Below are 10,314 nucleotides of genomic sequence, written 5' to 3'. Positions count from 1 at the left end.
GAAACCCCGTCTCTACTAAAAAATACAAAAAACTAGCTGGGCGTGGTGGCGGGCGCCTGTAGTCCCAGCTACTCAGGAGGCTGAGGCAGGAGAATGGCGTGAACCCGGGAGGTGGAGCTTGCAGTGAGCTGAGATCCGGCCACTGCACTCCAGCCTGGGCGACAGAGCAAGACTCCGTCTCAAAAAAAAAAAAAAAAAAAAACCATTTGCATAAAAAACCCAACAGGCCGGGCTTGGTGACTCATGGCTGTAATCCCAGCACTTTGGGAGGCCGAGGTGGGCGGATCACAAGGTCAAGAGATCAAGACCATCCTGGCCAACATGGTGAAACCCCATCTTTACTAAAAATACAAAACTTAGCTGGGTGTGGTAGCACACACCTGTAGTCCCAGCTACTCAGGAGGTTGAGGTAGGAGAATCGCTTGAACCTGGGAGGCGGAGGTTGCAGTGAGCCGAGATCGCGCCACTGCACTCTAGCCTGGTGACAGAGTGAGAATCCATCTCAAAGAAAAAATAAATACATAAAAATAAATAAAATAAAATAAAATAAACACCAAAGGGCTGGGCGCAGTGGCTCACGCCTATAATCCCAGCATTTTGGGAGGCCGAGGTGAGTGGATCGTTTCAGGTCAGGAGTTCAAGACCAGCCTGGCTAACATGGTGAAACCCCATCTCTACTAAAAATACAAAATAGTGGGGTGGTAGCGACACGTGCCTATAATCCCAGCTAGTTGGCAGGCTGAGGCAGGAGAATCACTTGAGCCTGGGAGGCGGAGGCTGCAGTGAGCCAAGACTGCGCCATTGCACTCCAGCCTGGGTGACAGAGTGAGACTCCTCCCCACCAAAAAAAAAAAAAAAAAAAACCACCAAAAAACATTGTAAGCAAAGTTAAAACATAAATGACAAACTGGAAGATATATGTGCAATTCATGTCAGAGACAAAAGGCTGATTTCCTTAATACATATAAGGAGGAAAAAGATGAACAACCCCAAAGGAAAAGGAAAAAAAACAGGAACAAGTGATGTGTGAATAGTGTAATCTGAAAGGGAAACAGAGAAGGCCTTGGAAAAGACGGCCAAGTCCAGAGGGTGCGGGCCCCATGGCAGGCTGTGGCGTCCCCTCACCTCATACTTCTCAAAGTAGACGTTGCCCAGGTGCAGGATGGAGGCCAGGATGCGGAAGATGCTGTCCTGGTCCTCGCTGCTGAAGCCCAGCACCTCCATGGCAGCCAGGAGTCGGCGAAAGTCATCTGCATCGCTCTTTCCTGCTATCTCACAGTTCCCACCCTGCGTGAGGGCAGAGGCTGAGGATCAGGGAGCTTGGGTGGGGCTGGGGAGCCCTCCAGGTCCTGCTCTGCCCTGACCAGCAGTGTGGCCTGAGCTGGTCACTCAAGCTCTCTTTCCACTCTCATGGGCACGGAGGCTCTGAGCAGGGCAGAGGACAGGGTTCACAGATTCTAAGTGCAATGTGTGGCAGGGGTTGTCACCTGTTGACCTTTGTAGCTGCCCAGTGATAATAATGAAAAGAGTAGTCAGTGTTTACTGAGCATGTACTGCATGCCAGGCCCTGTGTTAAGCTCTTTACATGCATTTCCTCATCTAAGCCTCACTACATCCCTGCAAAGTGATACTATGTTGTCCCCATTTTACAGGTGAGGAAACTGAGTCACAGAGAGGGGAAGTGTAGTATCTCTAGACTGGTAGGTTCTGTTCCGGGTTCCAGATTAATGAAGTCAGGTAGGCCTTTTCTGCTTCCACTTTGGACCCAGAAGACTCCTGGTCCCCCTCACTGCGACGAGATGTCCTAAATCCAAACTCACTCTCCCCAAATCTCCATCACCTTCACACTCCATCACTCACAACTCAGCTCCCTTAGCCCACCCAGGGGTGTTAGGGTGGGAGGACCAGGGCTGGGGGCCTTCAGATGCCTGCTGGCACTCACCTGGTTCAGATAGTAGTAGGTCTCAGCCTCTTGCAGGCTAAAGGCCTGCCGGAGCTGGGCAGGCAACCCGGCCAGCAACTCGTAGAAGATGTGGTAATTCCTCTCGTTTTTGGCCTGTAGAGTGGGTAGGTGGGCACAGAGAAGGGAACCACCTACCTAGGTGACCCCCAGGCACACATACAGGCCCAAGCCTGCCCACAAATGCACATGCACACAGCAGGCTGCAAATGAGAATAGACGCCTCTGTGATGGTTGGGGCTCCCAGCCTGGAGCCAGCTGCGGGTGAGGGCAGAAGCAGAGGTGCCCTGGTATGACTGAAGGTTGAGAGCGTTCTGGTGAGATTTTATTTGGTTAGGAGAAATAAGAGAAAAGGGACTCTTCTTCTCTTATGTGTACCGGCCACACACACCTACATACATATGTGTCCACAGACCACATGTGCACACAACAGAGCTTCTTGATGGCTGAGCACTTCCTGTGCACTAAGCCCTGTCCTAGGCCCCTGGGACACAGCGGGGAACAAGGCAGAGAGAAACCTCTGTCCTGATGGAGCCCACCCGCTAGCTAGGGAGATAGACATCAGAAAATCACTGGTTAAAACAAAATTTGGCCAGGCACGGTGGCTCACATCTGAATCCCAGCACTTGGGGAGGCTGAGACGGGCGGATCATGAGGTCAGGAGATCGAGACCATCCTGGCTAACATGATGAAACCCCATCTCTACTAAAAATACAAAAAAAAAATTAGCTGGGTGTGGTGGTGGGCGCCTGTAGTTCCAGCTACTCAGGAGGCTGAGGCAGGAGAATGGTGTGAACCCGGAAGGCGGAGCTTGCAGTGAGCCGAGATGGTGCCATTGCACTCCAGCCTGGGCGACAGAGCAAGACTCCGTCTCAAAAAAAAAAACATAAAATATGGCCGGGTGCGGTGTAATCCCAGCGGTGGCTCACGCCTGTAATCCCAGCACTTTGGGAGGCCAAGGTGGGTGGATCACGAGGTCAGGAGATCGAGACCATCCTGGCTAGCATGGTGAAACCCCATGTCTACTAAAAATACAAAAAATTAGCCAGGCGTGGTGGCGGACACCTATAGTCCCAGCTACTCGGGAGGCTGAGGCAGGAGAATGGCGTGAATCTAGGAGGCCGAGGTTGCAGTGAGCCAAGATTGTGCCACTGCACTCCAGCCTGGGTGATAGAGTGAGACTCCGTCTCCGAAAAAACAAACAAAAACAAAAACAAAAAAAAAGTAAGTACACTGGAGAGAAATAAAGCAGTGGTGGTGGGGGTTCTGATGGGATGCAGAGGTGCTGCGTTTTTAAATGGGGAGCTTCCTGAGTGGCTGAAATTGTAGGGGAGACTTGGAGGAGGTGAGGGGTTTGGCCAAGCAGGCGCCTGAGGGATAAGTGCTCCTGAGGGAAGGAACAGAAGGTGCAGAGGCCCTGGCAGAAGCGTGCCTGTGTATTGTGGGGCAGGGAGGAGCCACTGTGGCTGGAGGAGGGTCGGGGAGGGGAGGTCCCGGGCTCACATGTACACATGTACACATGTATTCATACATTAATTTCACATCTACCCAGCCCCACCAGGGGCCAGGCTCTGAGTATCTGTACCTCCCACCCCCACCCTGCCCATCACACAGGCCTGGGAGGGGCTGGCCCACCTGAAACACGATCCTGGATTTCTCAAGCAGATACTGGGAGGTTATGGCACCGGAGATCACGCCCCTGGGGTGGGGAGAACAGTCAGCTCTCAGTGGGGTTAGGAGGGCTGGTGTTGGCTCCGAGGGGCTGTGGCGGGACATGGAAGACACTGCAAAGCTTTTGGGAGGCCCTCCACTGTCCCAACTCACCCTTCCAGAAAGATTTCCATGAACTTCCCAAAGCGGCTGGAGTTGTCGTTCCTGACGGTTTTGGCATTACCGAAGGACTCCAAGAGGGGTGTTGCCTCCAGGATCTGGACTCCAGAAGGAGATGTGGGAATTGAGGGGCCAGGCACTGTTGTGGGGGCCTGGGTGGGGGGCTTAGCTGGGGACACCCAGACACAGGCCTCCCCAAGGACCTCCCTTTATGAGGGGTGACCAGAGGTGGGCTCCCTAGAGAATCCTGAGGTCTCTCCAGTGTCCCCCAGGGTCCCCCACCCCATGCTGCCCAACTCCCACACAGCAAGTCCCATGCTTTCCCTCTCCCAGTCTTCCAGCCTCCATGGTCCCCCATGGCAGCCCCTGACCACAAGCCCCAGCCCAGCCCAGGACAGGCCTTTGGATGTCCCTTCCTGCCTGTCCCTCCACCCACACAGGAGCAGGCACATCCACACACATTTTCCCGGACACACACACACACACACACACAGAGTACCTTTATCTTCAAGAGCGCCCAGGAGGGAGGACAAAGAGAGAGACAAGAACAGAATGGAGTCACTAGCAGGACCCACCACCTCTCTCTCCAGGAGACTAGGAGCCTCAGACCAGGCAGGGACTAGCAAAAACCTGTGAGGCTCAGAGACCCCAGGGGTCTAGGCTTAGGGACTGCCATTGGGTCTCCAAGGTATGAAAATATGCTGAATCTGCCTTCCAAACGGCTCTGGGGATGTCCTCTTCTCCCCTCCCCCATGGCTACTACCAGCCAAGGATCCCTGAACCTCCGCCCTTGCCTTCCTCACTGTTCTCTGACACCCAGGCCCACTCCTGCCTCTGACCATTGGCATATCCTGTTCCCTCTGCTTAGACGCCACTGCTTCCATGCACCTGCATGCCCCCACAACCTCACCTCTCACAGGAAGGCCACTAGAATTCTCTCCCTGGTAGCCCTTAGCCCCACTGGCAAACTCTCTATTTTCTTGGGTATTGTCTGTCTCCCCACTAGACTGTCAAATCCTACAGGCACAGATCTCTGAGTCCCCAGCATCTAAACGGACCTGGTGCTTAGTAGGCCCTCAAAAAATATCTGCTAAAGGGATGGAAAAAGGAATAGCATCGGCCCGGCATGGTGGCTCACGCCTGTAATTCCAGGACTTTGGGAGACCAAGGTGGGCGGATCACGAGGCCAGGAGATGGAGACCATCTTGACCAACATGGTGAAACTCTGTCTCTACTAAAAATACAAAAAATTAGCTGGGCGTGGTGGTGCCCGCCTGTAGTCCCAGCTACTTGGGAGGCTGAGGCAGGAGAATTGCTTGAACCCGGGAGGCAGAGGTTGCAGTGAGCCAAGACTGCACCACTGCACTCCAGCCTGGCGACAGAGCGAGACTGTCTAAAACAAAAATAAAAACAGAACAAAACCAAACAAAAACAACAAAAAAGGAATAGCATCTCATGGGCAGAGCTGCCTAAAGGTGACCATGGCTGATCGCAAGCTCCCACCTATTTAAGCACCTACTGTGTGCCAGACACATTGCCCTGATAATGCCATTGTTAACAATCCCATGAGGTAGGTACTAATATCACCCCTGTATCGCAGATTAGGAAACCGAAGCTTAAAGAGAGGTGAAATGACATGCCCAGGGACTCCAGAATCCACTCGAGTGATGAGCATGGGCCTAGTGTGTACATGGCACCTTCTTTAGCTGAGGCACTTCCTCAGGATAATCTTTTAGGAAAGAAGCAAAGGAGGTCCAGTCACCACAGAAACAATACCTGTACTTTTGGGGATGGGGCCAGTTCCTTCCATCTGTCCCATTTAGTCCAGGAAATACTGCACCCATTGTATAAAGGAGTAAACTGAGGTCCAGAGAGGGATGGGGACTGGCCTGTGATTGTTCAATGAGTCAAGGTCTGCCTGGGCTTTCCTGTGTACTATCCCTTAGTCTGGGAAGCCCTTGAGGACAGGCTGGCTGCTTCTCTGTTCCTGGTGCCCAGCATACAGCAGGGCAGAAAGCCAGCGGATGGAGTGGGTGAACACCAGAGGGGTGGAACCTGTGGTCCAGGCCTCAGTCAGTCAGGGCAGAGCACTCCCCATGCTATGTGATTGGTTTCAGTGAGGACATGAGACCAAAACTTGCCCAGTGAGACGGAGCTCTGAATGTTTCATTTCTGAAATGTTGGGAGGGTTGATCATTATGGTGCCAGCTTCCTGACCAATGGGAGACAGGTTGAGGATGATGCCCATACATGGGGGAGGGTGAAGCCAAGACAACAGACATTGTTTAAGATTCTGGATCTAGCCATGCCTAAAACTGACCCTAGAACTGGACTGTTTGATTATCTGAGGAGAGGAGAGCCATGTCTAGGAAAGGAGCCCCATGGTCATCACAGCTGGCAGGCCTGTCCTCACACATTCTGTGTACCTGGCACACAGAAACTCCCAGACTCAGCCACATCCACAGCTCCATCCGTCCTCCCTGACAGCTCTTTGCCATGGACTGCAAATCCAAGCTCCTGCACAACTTCACTCCTCCCTTCTTAGGCCTCAGTGTTCCCCTCTATAAATGCACGCAAATGTACCTGCCTCCCACGGTTGCCATAAAGCTCTGGTGTGACAATAACTGAAGGAACCCAGCACTGTGCCTGGCCACAGGAGGTGCACAAGGTACACTTATTTCTTTCCCTGCCTACCTAGCTAGTCATGCCACAAATCTGACCTGAAAGGTTTTGAAAACTCTGCTTGGAGCAAGGGATGATCTGTTTGGTCATCAGAAGGCCTGAACTGGGATGGGAGAGCCTGGCAGGCCAAGGCAGGCATCAGAGGGGCCCAGGCCAGACTGGAACCTGACGGCAAAGCCTGAGCAGCCCCCACCTATGCCCCCAGGATCACCTTGCTGGGTTCACCACTGGCTAGGACATTGTGGTCATGTGCAAACCTTTGTGGGCCCCAGGGCTGGGGAAGTCTGGGTCTGTGGTTCTGGACTCTGAGCTGGCAGGCCAGCCCCGCCTTCTCCTGAGCTCCAGGCTGGTGGTGCACCCATCACCTCTCTGCCATCTCTGTGCACATGCCTAGCAGACACCTCTTCTCAACAAACCTGCTCCTCCTCCACTGCCCAGCCTGCCTCTGTGCTGCCTGTGGCTCAGACCGAATGTCTGGGGTCACCCTCCGACAGTTCTCCCTCTCACACCCCAGTCTGTCTTCTATAGGCTGCTGGCTGGCTTTGACCTGTGCCTGGACCCAACCTGCTTGCACCTCAGGGCCTTTGCAGGCGCTCCTCCCTCGCCTCTTCACTGTTCCCCTAGACATTCCCAGAGCCCACTCTCTTGTCTTCTCTGTACAGCCTACTCTGACCACCACACTTATGATTGCAACCCCCAACACTCCCCACCCTTCTCTCCACTTTTTTCCTCCGCAACTCACCATCTACCCTTTCACGTACATATAATTTACTTGTATATAAGTGTATATATATTTTTCTTCCCGCCTCCGCCACTAGAATAAAGTTCCCATGAGGGTGTGAACATTTGCCTGAGTTGCCGCTACTCATCCCCAGTGCCTAGCCTGGGCCTCGCACACAGTAGGTCTTCAGTAGATCTTTACTGAGGGAACGGATGGGGTTCTACCATTCTCAGGCTCAGAGAGCTTAGCACTGTCTTTGTCAGCAAAGTTCCAATCCTGCAGACTCTGGCTTGGCATCTACTGCCTAACCCACACTCAGGCCTGCCCTGCCTCTTGATAGCTGGGGGCTGCATAACTTCTGAGTATGAGAATATGGTGGCCCCAGGGCCATGACCAGGAAGGTGAGGCCAGGTGGGAGAGATGGGATGACTCCCCTTCCCTATGTGGTCTCCACTCTGAACTGGACCTGGAGGGCTGGAACCAGGAGCTGCCATGGAAGCATAGGCAGGCACACCCCTGGGACGGGTGGCAGAAAAAGCAGCCCTGGGCAAGGCCCCCTTCTGGAACTCAGCCTCCCCATCTTTCTAGTGGGCCAAGGAGCCTTGCCTCTTGGGGGGTACATGAGGTGTGCTTATCAAAGGGTGCTCAACCTAGGGTCCTGGGGAGACAAGTAGACTCACCTGCTGCATGACATCCCGTTTCTGGTTCATGGCAGCCAGGTAGCGCAGAATCAGCTTGGTGGCCTCAGTTTTGCCAGAGCCGCTCTCTCCACTGACCGAGCAAAGGGGCAGAGTGAGTTCCAACCTTTCACTGCCTCTTCTGGTGCACCCTGACCCCCATCATGAAGCAAGAGGATATGTGCAGCAGGCCAACCCAGAGGTATCAGGCAATCTTCCAAGTTCCCACAGCAGTTCTGGACAGATGCAGGCCTGGTACCTAAGGTCCCCCATTTATCCCCCACGTAAAGGCAGCCCGCTCACCTGATGATTATGCACTGGTTCTGTTTGGCATCGAGCATTTTGGCGAAGGCGAGATTTGCAATAGCAAAGAGGTGCCTGGGGAGAAAGGTCATTGGAGCCGGCCCCTGCCTCCAAGCTCCCAAACCTCCCAGGGATTGGGCGGGGAGCATCCGTATCCAGTCAAACAGTCAACCCGGCCCACCCCTCACCCTGTTGGGGGAATGCTCCCACCCCCATCCTGGTCTGAACCACAGTGCCCTCCAACCTGTGGCTGCGGCCCTACCTGGGGTGAGACTGTCAGATTGAGTAGGTGGGCTGCCTTTCCCCATTTACCTCTGACTCATGGCTGGAGTGCAGCTGAGATCCAGGCTGGCACAGCAGGGGAAAGAGGGGCCCAAGACCTCAGGGCAGCCCCCCCCCCCCCGCCCCGAGACACTCACGGGGATTCTCTCCCAGGGCCCGTCCATTGTACTGCTGCACCTGCTCCGGCCCATAGATTCCAAACATTTGGTATGGGTTCACCGACACCAGGATGCTCCCGATGTATGTCTGCTGGCCAGACGGTGGCCTCAGCGTCATGGCTCCTTGCAGACCTGTGTCCCTCCTTCCCCTATGCTGGAAGCCTGGCTCTCTGTTTCCATCCAGACAGATATCTGGCTGCCTGGACTCAGGATTCCCATCTAGAGCCCTCTACCAGCTTGCTGGGCTATGTGCTCTAACAGTGGAATCTCAGGCATTGCAGCAGGCTGAGCTGAGAGGAGTCTGGAGTGAGTAAAACCCCCCAGCCACGATCGTGGGTGGGCTCCTGCCTACTTCATTTGTTCATAGTTGGACCCAGGCTCCAGGAACTTTTGGCTCCTGTTGAGGGCAAACCTCCACTGCCTGGAGTGGGTAGTTGGGGAACTCAAGGGATCCTGATGTGGCCAGAGCCCTTCCGGGTGTCCTTGTCTTCCACATTGGCTCTGGGCCCCTGGCCCTCTGTTCTGTCGTTCTCAGGTCAGAGGCTCCCCTCCAACCCCTCTGACCATCCCCACTCTGGGGTCCAGGTCTATGGATTCTAGGACTCTGGGAGTTCTATCTGTCAGGTCCTGGGTGGTGGGGTGTCGCGTATTTCTGGATTCTCTGTCTCCAGCTTTCCGCCTCTGGCATCCACCATTCTAAGACTGTGTTTTAAGACTTCAGATTTTAGTTCTAGGCTCTGGCATTCTATGCTGAAATGACAGAAACTCAGAGTTCAAACCAGAGGCCACAGGGGCTAGGGCCCACAAGAGAAATCTGTGCATCCCACCCGGCCCCAGGAGGCAGCTGCCTTCCTGACCTAGGCCCAGGGCAGGGCCAGCCCTAGGTCTTACGTAGATGAGGTTCCGTTCAAATCTAATCTTGAGGTTGGACAGCACAGTGGTTTCCTGGAGGTCTCTAGAAGGGCACAGAGAGAAGCCGTCAGCGCCCCAGGGCTGGTTCTGGCCTGAGTCTCCCTCCCTGACTCAGTGCAGTGCCTTGATCAGATAGGCCTGAGTTCAAGTCCTGTTTCTGACACCAACCAGTTAGGAGACCTTGGGCAAATTACTTCACCTGTCTGTGCCTGTTTCTTCATTTGTCCAATGGGTCTGATAATCATTGTACCTACTTCATTGGGGTTTGGGGACACTCTTACGTAATCACCATGATTAGATAATGATGCTAACCAACGCGGCCCTCTTGTTTTGAGCACCTCCAATGTGCCGGCATCCTCACCACAGCCATCCCACTCCCATTTTGTGGATGAGAAACTGAGGCGCAGAGAAGCAAAGCGATGTGTCCAAGGTCTGCCAGCTAGTGAGTGGTGGGGCTAGGATTTGAACCAAAGTCCATCTAACTCACAAAGCACACCACATTTAGCCTTTGTGACACTTCATGACTGAGGCTCTGAAAATGTCCTGGGAGGTGAGAGGCAACTGCAGGAGGAGCCGCTCTGGTTGGGAGGGTGGGGACCCCATGGTGACACCTTGCTGACCCCGCCAGCCCTGCCCACTCACTCCAGCTGTGTCATGTCCTCCACACCATCCTCCCTGTGCTGCTCGCGGAACCGCACAGATGGCAGGTTTCGGATGGAGTGCATCTGTGTGAGAGAGAGGCTGTGTCTGCAGTTTGAAGGGCGTCCCCGCCCCACTGGCCCCTGGCTT

The 10,314-nt window shown here is 54.1% G+C and overlaps 1 protein-coding gene across 1 annotated transcript in view; it reads right to left on the bottom strand.

Moving 5' to 3' along the window:
- MYO15A (myosin XVA) overlaps positions 1–10,314 on the bottom strand; it is a 63,449-nt gene that overhangs the window by 45,623 nt on the left and 7,512 nt on the right. Inside the window, exons 6-11 of the mRNA XM_017895567.1 lie at positions 8,174–8,248; positions 7,870–7,964; positions 3,785–3,893; positions 3,596–3,659; positions 1,943–2,056; positions 1,126–1,287 (exon numbers count right to left, since the gene is read on the bottom strand). Of these exons, the coding sequence (XP_017751056.1) occupies positions 1,126–1,287; positions 1,943–2,056; positions 3,596–3,659; positions 3,785–3,893; positions 7,870–7,964; positions 8,174–8,248 (619 nt within the window). The remainder of the gene's footprint in view (positions 1–1,125; positions 1,288–1,942; positions 2,057–3,595; positions 3,660–3,784; positions 3,894–7,869; positions 7,965–8,173; positions 8,249–10,314) is intronic.

Source organism: Rhinopithecus bieti, unplaced genomic scaffold, assembly GCF_001698545.2.
Source record: "Rhinopithecus bieti isolate Rb0 unplaced genomic scaffold, ASM169854v2 scaffold_26813, whole genome shotgun sequence".
Taxonomy (NCBI): Eukaryota; Metazoa; Chordata; class Mammalia; order Primates; family Cercopithecidae; genus Rhinopithecus; species Rhinopithecus bieti.
This window is presented reverse-complemented; position numbering and strand designations above follow the sequence as displayed.